At 41.7% G+C, this 17,179-nt stretch overlaps 1 protein-coding gene across 1 annotated transcript in view; it reads right to left on the bottom strand.

The window, feature by feature from the left end:
- LOC138741567 (glutamate receptor ionotropic, kainate 3-like) overlaps nucleotides 1-17,179 on the bottom strand; it is a 480,058-nt gene that overhangs the window by 270,099 nt on the left and 192,780 nt on the right. The window contains exons 4-5 of the mRNA XM_069895823.1: nucleotides 14,326-14,507; nucleotides 7,371-7,424 (exon numbers count right to left, since the gene is read on the bottom strand). Of these exons, the coding sequence (XP_069751924.1) occupies nucleotides 7,371-7,424; nucleotides 14,326-14,507 (236 nt within the window). The remainder of the gene's footprint in view (nucleotides 1-7,370; nucleotides 7,425-14,325; nucleotides 14,508-17,179) is intronic.

Raw genomic sequence — 17,179 nt, 5'->3', positions numbered from 1 at the left:
TTTTCACTTAATATTAATTTTATATTTTCAATTTAAAATTTTGACATTCCAGCACAGGAACAGGCCCTTTGGGCCCATGAGCCTGTGCCACTCAATTCACCTACAACTACTGGTGCATTTTAAATGGTGAGTGGCTGGAGAAATCCTGACAGACACAGGGAGAATGTCCAAACAGTGCCAAATTCAACCCAGGGTCGCTGGCTTTTCTCTTTTTATCTTAGTGTCATTGAAGATGAACAATTTGTGATAACTTTACCTATGTTACTTGTTTTTTACTTTGGCTTGGCTTCGCGGACGAAGATTTATGGAGGGGTACTGTCCACGTCAGCTGAAGGCTCGTTTGTGGCTGACAAGTCCGATGCGGGACAGGCAGACACGGTTGCAGCGGCTGCAGGGGAAAAATGGTTGGTTGGGGTTGGGTGTTGGGTTTTTCCTCCTTTGCCTTTTGTCAGTGAGGTGGGCTCTGCGGTCTTCTTCAAAGGAGGTTGCTGCCCGCCAAACTGTGAGGCGCCAAGAAGCACGGTTTGAGGCGATATCAGCCCTCTGGCGGTGGTCAGTGTGGCAGGAACCAAGAGCTTTCTTTAGGCAGTCCTTGTACCTCTTCTTTGGTGCACCTCTGTCTCGTGGAGACCTCTGGCTAGTGGAGAGCTCGCCATATCACACGATCTTGGGAAGGCGATGGTCCTCCATTCTGGAGACATGACCTACCCAGCGCAGTTTGATCTTCAGCAGTGTGGATTCGATACTGTCAGCCTCTGCCATTTCGAGTACTTCGATGTTAGAGATGAAGTCGCTCCAATGAATGTTGAGGATGGAGTGGAGACAACGCTGGTGGAAGCGTTCTAGGAGCCGTAGGTGGTGCCGGTAGAGGACCCATGATTCAGAGCCGAACAGGAGTGTGGGTATGACAACGGCTCTGTATACGCTAATCTTTATGAGGTTTTTCAGTTGGTTGTTTTTTCAGACTCTTTTGTATATTCTTTCAAAGGCGCTATTTGCCTTGGCGAGTCTGTTGTCTATCTTGTTGTCGATCCTTGCATCCGATTAAATGGTGCAGCCGAGATAGGTAAACTGGTTGACCGTTTTGAGTTTTGTGTGCCCGATGGAGATGTGGGGGGGGGGGGGGTGGCTGGTAGTCATGGTGGGGAGCTGGCTGATGGAGGACTTCAGTTTTCTTCAGGCTGATTTCCAGGCCAAACATTTTGGCAGTTTCCACAAACAGGACGTCAAGCGCTGAAGAGCTGGCACTGAATGGGCAACTAAAGCGGCATCGTCTGCAAAGAGTAGTCCACGGACAAGTTGCTCTTGTGTCTTGGTGTGAGCTTGCAGGCGCCTCAGATTGAAGAGACTGCCATCCGTGCAGTACTGGATGTAAACAGCGTCTTCATTGTTGGGGTTTTTCATGGCTTGTTTCAGCATCATGCTGAAGAAGATTGAAAAGAGGGTTGGTGCGAGAACGCAGCCTTGCTTCATGCCATTGTAAATGGAGAAGGGTTCAGAGAGCTCATTGCTGCATCTTACCCGACCTTGTTGGTTTTCGTGCAGTTGGATAACCATGTTGAGGAACTTTGGGGGGCATCCGAGGCGCTCTAGTATTTGCCAAAGCCCTTTCCTACTCACGGTGTCGAAGGCTTTGGTGAGGTCAACAAAGGTGATGTAGAGTCCTTTGTTTTGTTGTCTGCACTTTTCTTGGAGCTGTCTGAGGGCAAATACCATGTCATTAGTTCCTCTGTTTACGCGAAAGCCGCACTGTGATTCCGGGAGAACATTTTCTGCGACGCTAGGTATTATTCTATTTAGGAGAATCCTAGTGAAGATTTTGCCTGCAATGGAGAGCAGCGTGATTCCCCTGTAGTTTGTGCAGTCTGATTTCTCGCCTTTGTTTTTGTACAGGGTGATGATGATGGCATCACGAAGGTCCTGAGGCAGTTTACCTTGGTCCCAGCAGAGCTTGAAAAACTCATGCAGTTTGGCATGCAGAGTTTTTCCGCCAGTCTTCCAGACCTCTGGGGGGATTCCATCCATACCTGCTGCTTTGCCACTTTTCAGTTATTCAATTGCCTTATATGTCTCTTCCCGGGTGAGGACCTCATCCAGCTCTAGCCTTAGGGGCTGTTGAGGGAGCTGGAGCAGGGCGGAATCTTGGACTGAGCGGTTGGCACTGAAAAGAGATTGGAAGTGTCTGACCATCTTGTCACTGAGGAGGACTTTGCCGTTTGAGCTGCGCAGCGAGCTTTGGACTTGGGGTGAGGGGCCGTACACAGCCCTTAGAGCCTCGTAAAAACCCCTGAAGTCGCCAATGTCCGCGCTGAGCTGGGTTCGTTTGGCGAGGCTAGTCCACCACTCATTTTGGATCTCCCGGAGTTTGCGCTGATGGAAGGCTCGTTTCTTCTTTGGCCAGGATGGCTTTGCAAGGTGAGCCTGGTGGGCAGCTCGCTTCTTTGCCAGCAGCTACTGGATTTCCTTGGATCCAGTCCTTGTTTTTCCTGGAGGAGAAGCCCACTATGTACATGCACACCAAAATACACCCACACAAACATAGGTACACATAAAGACATCCACCAAAAGTATATGTGCACATAAGCACACACATGTCCATGCACATAAACACACACCTCACACACACAGGCACATTCTCACATGAACACACCTACAAATATATATGCACACATGAACACACACACACACACATATATTAATACTTATTTGAGAATTCCGATGAAAATAACCAATCAAGATCTCTAAAATGGAGCAAGAAGATGACATGAAGGATTAATAAAATCTATCAGTATTGTGACTTCTAAATGAATGATGCTGAAAAGAGGAATCGCCATCGATATCATCAATAATCTATCCTAGATTTACTTCTCCAGGCTGAGAATTTGTGCTCTAAATGCTGAATCCTGAATATGATCACCCGAACCAAGATCATCAAAAGTCACTGATCGTTTCCTCAAAGATACTTTGAACTGTAACAATACATGGATTTTTCCCAAAGGCAATTCCCATTACTGTTTCTCCTGCTCTTGATTTCCCAATACAATCCACTCCTTGGTGTTGATTGAAACTAGTTTCAGCAGATTCAGACATTCGTTACACAAGACTTATATCATTAATTAAACAGCAGCTGTAGTCCATTGCATATGGATTTACTTATTTGTGCTGTCATCTTGTGAAATTGTTTGAAATTAATTGGGTTGTGTTATATTCTCCAATAACGCTGTGAATGTGAAATAGGTTTTCTTCTTGATCAAAGGCTCCCGTTTATACACAAATTTCAAGTAATTTGCTATCTCAATGATAATATACTGAAATAATCCAAATTAAGAGAGTTATATGGCTACAATTAAAACAGTGTCTGAAGCTTTGTTGGAAGAGGCCATCACTTTCATTCTCTCATATACTTCAAGACAGAAAAGCTCTCAGCAGGTTAAAAGCTCCAGCCTGCATTTCACAGGCTGATCATAAAATCAAATTTGGGAATCCACATTGACTTACATCACTTAGCTCAATTCCAGTCGTACTGGAAATGCATCCAAGGGTAGATCTCTATGACATACTACAGATTCCTCAACAGGACAATGCTGAGGTTTACATCCCATCCTATTTCATTTGACCCTATCATTATATCCTTCTGCTTTTATTTACTTACAGAACTGGTGTTTAAATGCACCCGTACCATCTACCTCAAGCAGTAAGCGGAGCAAAAAAATTCCACGATCCCCCCCATTCCCCTCTGACGACATTGCGGTAGACAATGAAGATTTTACTTCCTGAACACTTTTGGCTATGTTCTTATGGATCTTGGCCTGCTGTTCACAAAAATCACCTTAAAATTTTCCTATCACATACCACTTTTAAAATATAACCTCTTTTTGTGAATTCCTGCCAAAGTTTAAGTCTAAACAAGTGTAAATCCAGGAACTGCAAAGTGTCGTTGAAAATTCCTTTTCTGCGTTGGCACTAGGACGTCTTCCCCGCTGATCCCAGTGCCGTCAGGGATGACCATGGTGAAAGGTTTCACCAAGGCATTGCTAGCACATAAAAGCGGTATCAAGGCAACTGGAATCCATCACTGCTGGCCGACTATTATTGGACACTGACACAAGAGACATCCAGATGCTGGGTACAAACAAAACTCTGCAGCAAAACATTTTTAGGTCCGTTGAACTAACTCAATGGGTCACCATCATTATGTGATTAAACATGCTAAATTTAATAAAATTAATTTAATGTTTCTCCAACTTTCAACATAATACAGAAAATCTGAAGTTATCTTTGTGTTCAGCTTGAAGTTGTCTAACATAAGCCCCTTTTTTCAGGAAGCAAACCTTTTGAAAAAAACAAATGTTGACCAATGTGTTATTAGTGACAAGCAAAATATATGCTGATCAATGTTCTCTCCCGTACTACCTACAACCTCACCACACCATCAATTACCATCGTGCTCACCATGAATACACATCCAAACGTATGACATTTGTGTACGCTTTATCAAAACCTTTTATAAATTTAAGCTTTCCATTATATCAGTGATAGGTTCTTATTAAGATTAATTGCCTACTAATTGAAACTGTGTAATTATCAAGGATACAAGAATCTACCAATAATTGGATCATGTGGAACAAATCAGTGGGGGACAGAAATAGCTTCCTAAACCAATCTTGTTTTGTGCTTTGCTTCTGAACCTCATGTTTGGAGTAATGATTCAAAAATGTTAGATTGAGGATTTGAAACAACCTCAAAATCAGAATTTATTATCACGAACAAGGCATGAAATTCGGTGTTTTGCGGCAGTATCTTACCACATTACTATATATTAAAAAAAAATTGTAACAATAATAGCACATGAAAAGTAAGGCAGAGTCTTTGGTTCATTGATTATTCAGGAATGTGATGGCAGTGGGGAAAAAGCTGTCCTTGTGCTGCTGAGTCCTCGACTTTAGGCTCCTGAGGTGGTCTTTGAAGATAGAGCTGCCTTGATGGAGTGAAGTTTGGTGCCTGTGATGTTGCAGGCCGAGTTAACAATCCTCTGGAGTTTCTTCTTGTCTTTAGAGTTAGTGCCTCCATAACAGGCAGTGATGCAACCAGCCAGAATGCTCTCCACAATTCGCCTGTAGAAGTTTACAAGAGTTTTCGGTGACATACTAAACCACCTCAGACATCTCAGAAAGTATAGCTGCTGGGGCGCCCTCTTTAAAATTGCATCTACGTGGGTCCTCGGAGATCTTGACAACCAGGAATTAGAAGTTATTCACCATATCCATTAATGAGCCCTCGATAAGGACTGGGTCGTGTTCCCCTGACTTCCTCCTGAAGCCCACAATCAAATCCTTGGTTTTGCTGACATTGAACACAAGGTTGTTGTCATTACACCATTCAATGATCTGGTCTACCTCCTTCGTGTATGCTTCCTTATTGCCATTTGTCATTTTGTCACAACTGTGGTGTCATTGGCAAATTGTAGATGGCATTGGAATTGTGCTTTGCCACACAGTGTATAACAATTAGAGCAGTGGGCTAAGCACACATCCTTGGAGCATACCTATGTTGATGATCAGTGAGGAGGAGACATTTCTTCCAAATTTGTACTGGTGGTTGTCTTCTGAGGATCCAGTTGCAGAGGGAGGTACAGAAGACTAGAGTTTGTAGCTTCTTGACCAGCACTGAGTGAAAAATGGTATTGAAGACTGAGCTGTAGTCTATGAAGAGCAGCTGTGTGTATAAATTGCTGTTTTCGGGGTGATCCAGAGCTGAGTGGAGAACCAGAGAAATTGAATCTGCTATGGAGCGATTGTGACAATAGTCAAATTGCAGCAGGTCCAGATCTTTACTTAGGTAGGTTTTAATTCTGGCAATGACCAGCCTCTCGAAGCATTTTATCACAGTGGAAGTTAGTGCTACTGGACAGCAGTCCACATTACTTTTCTTGGGTATTGGGGTGATTTGAGGCAGGTGGGAAATCTCTGTCTGTCACCATGAGAGGTTGAAAATGTCTGTGAACACACTAGCTAGTTGATTGGTGCAGATTTTCTGTACCCTGCCAGGTATGCTATCAGGGCCTGATTCCTTGTGAGGGTTCACCCTCTTGAATGATGATCTGACAACCCTCGGAGATAGATATCGCAGGATTCTCAGTCTTTTCAGGGATTCTAGTCGGCACTATTTGGTTCTTCTTCGCATATGTACTAGTAAAAAAAAATTATAAAATAGGAAACTACAGAATCTGTCACCAGATAATATATCTACAAATGTTGTCTACCATGGCTTAGACAACATGGAACAGATTAGATTTGCTCTTTCATTTTTTTTTACTTTACAGGGACAGCACGTGAACAAGTGCTTCCAGTCCGCAAAGCCTGTGCTGTTCAATCACATCTAATTAACTTCCAAACCTTGTACATTTTTTTGGGGGAAGGTGGATCTGGTGGAAACCCACATAGAGACGGGGAAAAATCCTTACAGATAGCGCCGATCTCGAACTCGGGCTGCTTGTTCTGCAATAACGTTGCGCTAACTGCTCGGCTATCCATGCTGAATGAATTCCTCCTGTTGTTGGCACTTCTAGGCATAGAGATATTCTAAAGTCTCAACTGAAAGGCACATGATATTCAAAAGGTTTCCAAGGACTGCTTATTCTGTATTGGAAGAAAATATTCATGTTTTCAAGCCGTGTGGGGAAAGTGCAATTTGACATCACTTTGAGATCAAAGCAAGGCTAACCAGGCCACCTCCGGCAAATAACCACGGGGAAAGTTGCATTCAGTTATTTTTGCAGAAATTATGCTGTCAATTTTCTTGGCTTGAATGTCTACTCTTTCAGATAAAACAGATGATTAAAAACTATTGTATTCTTGCTTTACTTTCAGTGCTGAGGAGGTGGTCGGCTTTAATAGACTTTACTTTGCCATTGATACACTATCAAACTCGATGCATTACATAGCTCATATCCTTATCAGAGGTTGAGCATGATTTCTCTGCATCCAATCTTATCCATTAATAGTGAAATGTTTAAACATCACAAATGCAATGAACTGCAATTAACGTGTTTTGTCAGTGTTCCACTTCAATTATATGAAACAATGCTTTGTCAGGACAGAATTTTTTAAAATAATTTCCTGGTGGTTAATTGCCAAACAGTTTAATCATTTATTTACTTCATTTTCCTTAGCTTTATTAGTTTTATAATTATTGAGAGCTTTATTTTATAATCCTTTTGCAGTTGTACACTTTTCAGAATTACCAGCATCTGGGAGATATTAATATGTTGCATGGGTTCAATGTTTAACATTTGCCTAATGGAGAAACTAGATGGAATACAATCTTCTTAACCAGTCCTCACATACAGATAAAACGCCAAAATATATTACCAAAGTTGTAAAGATGTAGTGGTAATATTCCGTCATCATCCCCATTGCCATGGCCTGAAAAGAAGAAAAAAAGGTGTTACAGTTTCAGTATCTCTTTTAAAGGGCTAGTCAAACTCACGCAGAATGTTACGCATTAGATTTCTGATTTATCGTCGATGTGCACACGTGAGATCACATACAACCCTGAGATTCCTTTGTCCTGCAGGCAAGGTAGGATCACCACGGGTAGTGCAAAGGAAAAATGAACACAATGTATACATGTCAACAAAATAAAGAAATGTAAACAAACTGACTACACAATACAGAGAGATAAAAAATTGCAAAAGTAAGATAAATAAATAAATTCCTGATTGAGTTTGTTGTTGGGGAGTCTGATTATGGAGGGGTAGCAGCTAGTCCTGAACCTGGTGGTACAAGTCTTCTTGCTTGATGGTAGCAAGGAGAACAGAGCGTGTGCTGGGTGGTGTGGATTCTTATTGATTCCTGCTGCTCTCTTATGGCAGCGTTCCCTGTAGATGTTCTTGATAGTGGGAGGATTTTTCCTGTGATGTCCTGGGCTGTGTTCACTGCTCTTTGCAGGCCTTTACACTCAGGCTTATTGGTGTCCCCATACCAAGGTCAGAACACTTTCCACCACACATCTTTAGAAATTCGACTGGGTTTCCAATGCCATTCCAAACCTTCAAAAACTCTTGGGGAAGTAGAGGTGCTGACGAGCTTCCCACCTTCGCTTCTTTATTCTTCTCATGTAAAGTTTCAGCTCTACATGCAAGTGCCTTTATGTGTGATCTCAGTCAAGTGCAAAAAGATTATTGAGGTGTGTGAAGACACAAATCAGTGGGATGAGGAAGCCTTCATTGTGCTACCCCATTCCAAGCAAAAAGACACATTGACCAACTGCAGCATTTTCCCAGCCTCTATTGAGATGAGATGTTCTAACGTTCATAACGTTGTTCATTTCTGTATGTGGAGGCTTTGGAAAGGGAATTTAGAGGTTTCCTGGTTTAGAGTCACAGGGAGGGGTTGGCGAAACTTGGATCTTTTCTCTAGAGTATAAAAAGTGGAGAGGCAACCTGACATCGATTAGAAAAGTATGACAGGCATTCATAGGGTAGACAGTCGGGTCAAAGTGTCACATACTAGAGGATATGCATTTAACAGGAGGCGAGGGTAAAGTAACAGAGATGAACAGGGCAAACATTTTACATTGACAGTGGTGGTTGCCTGGCAGGGATGACGTGGGATGGCAGTGGAAGCAGATACAACACAGCCACAGAGGCATGTAAGAGAGTTCTAGATAATCACATGACTATGAAGGAAATGGAGGGATGTCTATTATCTACAAACAGCAGACTTTAGTTTGATTTTGACATCGTGTTGTACCGATCTATATTCTATTTTCAAATCCATTTAAGTTGCAAGAGGCAACTCAACCCCCCTCAACTGCTGTTTAATATCTCTCACTCTGTTTGCCTGTGCTCTCTTTTTAAAGTATTTTCTTTCAAAATCAGAATTTATTGTCATGAAAAAGTCATGAAATTTGGTATTTTTTGGCAGCGTCACAGTGTAAACAATTATATTATAAATATCTTATGACATTTCTATACAAGATAAAAATAATGCAAAAAAAGTAAGGCAGTGTCTGTGGTTCAGTGTTTATTCAGGAATCTGATGGCGAGTGGGCAAGAAGCCATCCCTGTACCACTGAGTGCTCGTCTTTAGGCTCCTGTACCTTTTCCCTAATGGTAGCAGAGTGAAGAAGATGTGGCCTGGGTGGTGGGGGTCTGAAGATAGAGAGGTTGCCTCATGATGATGTCCTCACTGGAATGAAGTTTGATGCCTGTAATGTCGCAGGCCGAGTTAACAATCCTCTAGAGTTTCTTCTTGTCTTTAGAGTTGGCGCCTCCATACCAGGCAGTGATGCAACCAGCCAGATTGTCTCCACAGTGCACCTGTAGAAGTTAACGAGAGTCTTCGGTCACGTACCAAACCACCTCAGACCTCTCACAAAGTATAGCTGCTGGGGAGCCCTCTTTGTGATTGTGTCGACATGGAGGCACCAGGACAGATCCTCAGAGACGTTGACACTCAGGAATTTGAAGTTCTTAATCCTCTCCACTATCTAAACTTAGTTTGGAAGGAAGCAATTAGCAAAAGGTATGGAACATATTAAACTTATTTTTCCAGTGATTTAATTGACTATTACTTAGTAAAATACTTAATTTTTCTCATTAAACCCATTTTCAACTTTATGAAGCCAAACTATAACTGGAACCCTGCACACAATCTCAATAATTCAATAAGTTGTGTTGGGAAGTGTAAGGTAAAACATCATGAGATGGGAATGTGTAGGGAGTTACCCTGTACAGGGCTGTAACAAGAAGGGGAGGTGTCCTTGTACTCCTGTTAGGTAAAACATCATGAGATGGGAATGTACAGGGCTGTAACAAGATGTGAATGCATCCTTGTACTTACAAGATAAGAGAGACATTGATGGATTGAGAGGCAGGAAGCTAGCAGGGAAAGGATAGCAACAGTTTTAGTCATTGGACAAGTAATGATATGATGATGTTCTAAGCACATATCCAAGGGTATAAAAAAATCACCATTTTGCTGATAACGGCAGAATGCATTCTCCGACTAACATGGTTAGTCGCAAGTGTTACAATCCGGTAATAAAGAACAAAGAACCCTGATTTCGACTCAGCCTGGTGTTTGTCTCACTCATTCATGAACAAAGCAGACCTAACAGAAGTCATGAGAGAAGAATAAGAATTAGAAGAGAGTCAATGGATCAATATGAAGATTGATCAAAGTCAATCAACTTTCAGGCTGGAACCCTTTATGAAGAAAGTGAGATAGCAAGCATTAAAAGGCTTGGAGAAGAGGTGATAGGACAATGGACAAATGAGGGTGGGAAAGCCAGGGAGAGGGAGAAGACCACTTAAGGTGGGGGGAAGAGTTGAGAAAAGTAGAATTGGAACAAGTTAAGGATACATAGAAACAATGGAACTGAATCAGGGTGTGGGGGCTTATCTAATCTTGGAAAATCCACCGTGAATATCATTGGATTCAAGCATACCCAAGAGGAATGCAATACATAGTTTCTCAAGTTGATGGTTCACACTCTGGCAATGGCTGAGGATGAGGACAGACATATTGACATAAAAATAGTGAACCAAATTAAAACAGCTGCCATCAGGGAGTTCCAGCTTGCACTCAAAGACAAAGAATGGGTGCTCAACCAAGTGGCTTGCTAATCTGCATTTGGTCTCCTTGATGTAGAAGAGGCCACATTGAATTCACCTGAAATATCTATTGATGGTCCAAGATGGAAGTGAGGAGGAGTAGGGACAAGTTTGGCACCTTCAGCAGTTACAGCAGGAAGTGTCCGAAGAGGTGGTAGTATAGGATGGAGAGGGAAGTGGAGGAGACATATTGTAAAATATTGTCTGAATTTGCTGGGACATATTTGGTGCTTTAGCAACTGGCAAATGAGTTACAGTAGAAACTTAAAACAAAGGAGTCACTTCTCAAAACGTACAGTATTGGACATAGTGTTTCTATGATGGTAATAAGGGTGGCATTTGCTGCTGCCTTGCAGCTTCAAGGACTTGGGTTCAACCCTAACCTCAAGAGGAACTTGTGATCATGTGGGTTTTACCTGTGGGTTTATCATGTGGGTTTTACCTGTGGATTTTACCTGTGGGTTTTACCTGAGGGTTTTACCTGTGGGTTTATCATGTGGGTTTTACCTGTGCTCCAATTCCTTCACACACTTTTTTTTAAGCTATGTATGGGTCAGAACAACATTGTAGGCTGAAGGGCCTGCACTGTGCTGTTATGTTCTGTGTTCTGTGTTCTATTGCAGTGATATGTCATTAAGTCCATTGGTATATTACCACTTTGGTAACAAATGGCAAAAGAATCAGATGACATATGAAAGGAAAAAGGCAATGTCCAAATAAACACCCCCCTTTCATGTTTGGAGCAAAAACAGTCTAGTATTAATTCTAATTCAGGAGAAACTTTTAACTTCTAATCATCATTTTACTTCTACAAATGGAACCCTTTGTAAAAATAGATGGCCTCCATCGAATGGGACAATAATAAAGGAGGGAAGAATGCAATTGAAATAAAGAAAAGAAATTCTCAGAGGGTCAGGAATGAACGATGGAGAAAGCAAGTCCTAGAACCATCTTATCAGAGCCCTGAGAGAAATGGCCATGGTTAGGAAACAGTACATCAACAAAAGAGTTCAATTATTTTTTTTTAAATTTTTGTTATTAAATAAAAGGCTGTGGTACTTTTTTAAAAATTTAAGCTGGCATTAAACATGCAATGCAGTACATCGTCTTTTAAAATTATTTTCATTTTTTATTCCTTTATACTCAATTCCTACATATGGATAGAAATTGAATTTAACCCGAACTTAGTAAATGACAAATGCATTGAACTTTAATACCAGTTTAGGAAACTTCCAAAATCTCACATCTAAAATATACTTGCTAAATAATTGGTGGTTTTCACACCAATTCCTGCATCAAAATGGATGCAAGTGCTTCCCAATGACAGCTGACTGTAGAGGATGCAGTTGCTGTTTAAAATATATATAGTTTCATGGAAAGTAGATCACAGTCTTAAAAAAATTCCAACCACAGCATCCACAGATTGGCAACTTCGAAGTCTGCAATGGAGGTGAAGAAAGGCAGGAGGATGGGAACACTTTCTTTTGTGTGCGTGGGTCTACCAGTTCCCCAGCTACAATTATTCACCAAGCTTGAGTAGAGTGTCATTAATTTCTACTCAGTGCAGGCTGGTATTTCCAAGAGAGATTACAGCATACGAGTGTTGTGCACATACTTCCAAGTGCTGAGAGATAGAGCCCTAAAAAAAAAAATCAGATGTGCACACAGGGAGCTACACACTTAAGTTCCTCTTAGTACCCTATAATTCAAAGTTCCCCACCAGCTTATTATGGGGTTGATGCTTAAAGCCAAAGGTCATAGGTCACTCAGCCTTTTTCAAATTTCTATCAGTAATGCTGCAGTAGCCATTGCACATGTTAATAAATAATCTCATGTACATAAATGATGCTAGGGAAATGGCTACCACATCAGTTGAATAAAACTAGAACTCCCCAATCAATGGGCAGTTCTTCTGCCAGAAATGGTTACTCTACTCACAGTGATCGTGGTTGCAAGGCAACTAGCAATGCTTTCTGTTTGATTATACATGGCTGACACAGAGAAGGGGGAACACAGTATGCTTGAACTGTAATGGAGACTTGCAGCCTCATGGTGCTGTTCATAACAACTTTTAAGTAAATAAACTTTTCCTTCATCCATGTGTTGTCTTATGATTAGCAGAGAAGGGATCGGACGGAGTCAGCATGGATTTACAAAAGGTAAATCGTGCTTGACAAATCTATTGGAATTCTTTGAGATGGTGACAGGTAAAATAGATGGGGGAGAGCCAGTGGATGTGGTGTACCTGGACTTCCAAAAGGCATTCGATAAGGTCCCGCATAAATGACTGGCTTCCAAAATCAAGGCTCATGGGATTGGGGGCAAAGTATTGATGTGGATTGAGAACTGGCTGGCAGGTAGAAGACAGAGAGTTGGGATAAACGGCTCATTTTCTGAGTGGCAGGCGGTGACCAGTGGGGTGCCACAGGGATCTGTACAGGGACCCCAGCTGTTCACAATTTACATTAATGATCTGGATGAGGGGATTGGATGTAATATCTCCAAATTTGCAGATGACACTAAGCTAGGAGGGGTTGTGTGCACGGAAGAGGGGGTCAGGAAGCTCCAGTGTGATTTGGATAAATTGAGGGACTGGGCAGATACATGGCAAATGCACTACAATGTGGATAAATGTGAGGTTATCCACTTTGGTCATACAAACCGGAGGGCAGATTACTATTTGAATGGCAATAGATTAAGAGATGGGGAAGTGCAGAGAGACCTAGGGGTACTTGTACCCCAGTCTCTGAAGGCGAGCATGCAGGTACAGCAGGCGGTTAAAAAGGCAAATTGTATGTTGGCCTTCATGTCAAGAGGGTTTGAGTATAGGAACAAGGATACCTTACTGCAGCTGTACAGGGCCTTGGTGAGACCCCACCTGGAGTATTGTGTGCAGTTTTGGTCACCTTATCTAAGGAAGGATGTTCTTGCAATGGAGGGAGTGCAGAGGCGATTCACCAGGCTGATACCTGGAATGGCAGGAATGACTTATGAGGAAAGATTGCGCAAATTGGGATTGTACTCGCTGGAGTTTAGAAGATTGAGAGGGGATCTCATAGAGACCTATAAAATTCTGGCAGGACTGGACAGAATGGATGCAGATGGAATGTTTCCAAGGATGGGAAAATCCAGAACCCGGGGCCATGGTTTGAGGATAATAGGCAAACCATTTAGGACCGAGATGAGGAGGAATTTCTTGACCCAGAGGGTGGTGAATCTGTGGAATTCATTGCCACAGAGGGCAGTGGAGGCAGGTTCATTAAATCTATTTAAGAGGGAATTAGATCTATTTCTTCAGTATAAGGGTATTAAAGGTTGTGGAGAGAAGGCGGGGACAGGGTACTGAACTTTAAGATCAGCCATGATCTCGTTGAATGGCGGAGCAGGCTCGAAGGGTCGAATGACCTACTCCTGCTCCTATGTTTCTAACTCACACATATGAACACAAGATGAAACAATTACCATCGCATTGAACTATGTGCTAAGTGACATTAATGGGCCATTTGCGTGGACAAACCAACTCAGGTTCCTAAATTACAAATTGTAGGTTACAACACAATTAAAAAAGGAAACAAAGCAAACGCAGGAAAACGCACCCCAAAAAACAAGACCCTGTTGCTGCTTTTGTTGACATAGACTTCATTATTCAATATCTTCACTGGGTCAATATAAACAACAGTAACACAGTTACAATGAAAGGAACTCACTTGTTTCAGGATTTGAGCAGCCATTGTGTAGCTGCAGTCGAATATAATGCGGAACTCCCTGCCTCGCTTCATCTCCTTTAAGAGAGGCCTGGCATCACTGGAGTCGATGGGCAGTTGGCGAATCTTCAGCCGGATATTGTACCTGGAGGGAGCTGTTATCAACTCTTGCAAACGTATGAGACCTTCAATTATAAAGCAGAAAAGCTATTTCTGATGTGCAGTTTGTCCCATCAAACTAAGTTGACAGTTTGCCATGTCCTCCTCCTTCCTCCTATTTTTTTAAACATAGCAATACCATAATCATCATAGTAAAGATCCAACTCCATTGAGTCAATGAGCACAGAAACAGGTCTTTCCGCCAACTGTGCCCTTGACAAAGATCGATATGTCCAATTTACCACAACTTGGTCGTTAGGCTTCTATATATTGGCAATTCAAGAGCCCATCTTACTTAAATGTCGGATACTGTTCAAATGTTTTGAGAGAACTTGTTTCCATCACACACTCAGACACCAAGTTCCAGATGCCAACCACCCACTGGAGTGAAAAAGTTCCAAAAAAATACTCAATTGATATAGTGTTAAGTTAATAAAAGAGGCAGCTGTCTTTATCTACTTCATCTGAATTTCCTCAGTATTTACAAAAAGCAATAAAATTTCAGTTGTAATTTTGGAATTAAAATATTGAAAATAAAGATTAAAAAGGTGAATATCATACACAATACTCCGGACCCGATTTCACTAAGATCCTATGTAATTATAGCAAGCTTGACAATGTTCAATTTTGATAACCATGATATTCAAAATGTCTGTTAATGCTCTAAACCAAGAGCAGAGAGAGGAATCTCTTTATGTTTCAATAATTCATCATTAAAATGCCACACCAATACCAGTGGATAAATGATCTTTTCTGGGAAAATCCATATTGTAATTTTATCAAACCAGATTACATATGACGTAGGACAAATATTGAGGTTCTACAGACCGTGCATCAGAAGCAGGGTAGAAATTTAAGAGAAGGATCTTAAGAATGTAATAAGGTTTAGATTGATTTGTTGTGTTGTGTGCTGTTAAGGATAAGAGAACAAATGCATGATAATATACTTGCTGGAGAAGTAGATGAGAAGATCCAGATCCATGGGGCACTAGAATGATACTAACATTCCCAGATGGATAAGACCTCAACACAGTGGGGAACATTGTCTTCAATGTGGTGTCAACTATTTCTGTGGGGAAGGAGTTCTGTGTGACAATATGACAGGAATGAGACACCAGAATGACATAGGTTACACAGCCAACTAGCACTAGAATAAAACTACCAGACAAAAATAAGGGAGAATCAAAGATGGGTGGGAGAAAGAAGAACAAAAAATTGCTAGAAGACCTCAGTAGAACAAGCAGTATCCATGGGTAGAAATGGTCAAGGTTCGAGGCTCCTCTTATTATCACATAATAATACCTTTAAAATGCAATATACATGATATACTTTAACTTTTGTCTACTGTAAGGCAAAGAAAGAGTCGGCAAAAGTTTGAGTCTGGATTCTCTATCGAGTCATGATGACCAACCATTTCTACCCACCGATACTGACGACCTATTGAATTCCCGCAGAAGTTATTTGTTTGCTCAAGATTCCAGCATCTCTAGTCTTCAAGGAAGTAAATTGTGGTGGAACAGTGTGAGTTTGAAGTGCAGGCACATAAACATATAAAGCCTGCTAAACTCATTTAATTATGTTGCATCTTATAAGATCGAATCATGGAGGCCTAGCTTAAATAAATGCAGAAATTACTATTTAATACAATGTTTTCAGGTAAGTCATGGAAGGGAGAAAAAAGAGGAGTAAATCAAAGTCAATCAAAGATAAAGCGCAATAAGAAGAGATGGGACACACAGGAGACTGCAGATGGTGCAATCTGAAGCTAAACACCATCTGCTGGAGGAACTCAGTGGATCAAACGACATCAGTGGGAGAAAGAGAATGATCAAGATTGTTGACTGGAATCTTCTATTAGGACTCGAAATGTGGTGGACATCTGGTAAAATGAGATGAGGGTGGGAGGGGTAGGAGTGGGGAATTGGTGGACTTGGGAGAGTGAAGGATGATTGATAGAGGTAGTTGACTGACAGATTCCAGACGGAGGGAGAGATAAGCAGGGGAAGCCAAAAAAAAGTGAGGTGGAGGATGCACGGTGGGATGGGGACAGTTAGGGACAAATATTTCCAGTGCTGGAACCCGATAGGAAGAGAAGATGGAGAACAGTGTTGGAACCAAAATGGGAGAGGAGGTTGGATGAGAGAGGAGGCCAAGAGGGGAAAATCCAAATGGGAAAATAAGCATGAAAGGAACTTGAGGGAGGGAATAAATGAGGGGGAGAGCTGGTTGGGGGCGGGAAGTGGCAAAAAGTAAACAATGGCGGGGAAGAGGGAACAATGGAAGTAGTTCAGGGGAGAGGGAGAGAGAGAGAGAGAGAGAGAGACATGATCTGAAGTTAGAAAATTCAACATTTGTTTTATTGGATTGCGGGTTGCAGATTGCCCAGTTGAGATATGGTGTGTCATTCCTCTAGTTTATATAGGCTTCATTCTGGCAGTGGAGAAGAACCAGGAAACGGAAATGGAAGGGGACCTGAGGGAGTATTACAACTGGGAGATCAGGGTGACCACTGCAGCAGAGTGTAGATACTCTGCAAAATGATCCCCAAGAATTAGATGGATGGGCATTCAAAGCAGAGCCTATTGGGAAGAAGTTGAGTAAGACTAGACAAGTATTGAGTGCTGGTGGAATTTAATAGTCGACAGAAGATTAGTAAAGGTGAAGAGAGTTTGCTGAAAATCGCAAAATGATGCAAGAT

This window comes from Narcine bancroftii, chromosome 8 (assembly GCF_036971445.1).
Source record: "Narcine bancroftii isolate sNarBan1 chromosome 8, sNarBan1.hap1, whole genome shotgun sequence".
NCBI classification, from domain to species: domain Eukaryota; kingdom Metazoa; phylum Chordata; class Chondrichthyes; order Torpediniformes; family Narcinidae; genus Narcine; species Narcine bancroftii.
Note: the sequence above shows the minus strand (reverse complement) of the source record. Positions and strands in the feature narration are given on the sequence as shown.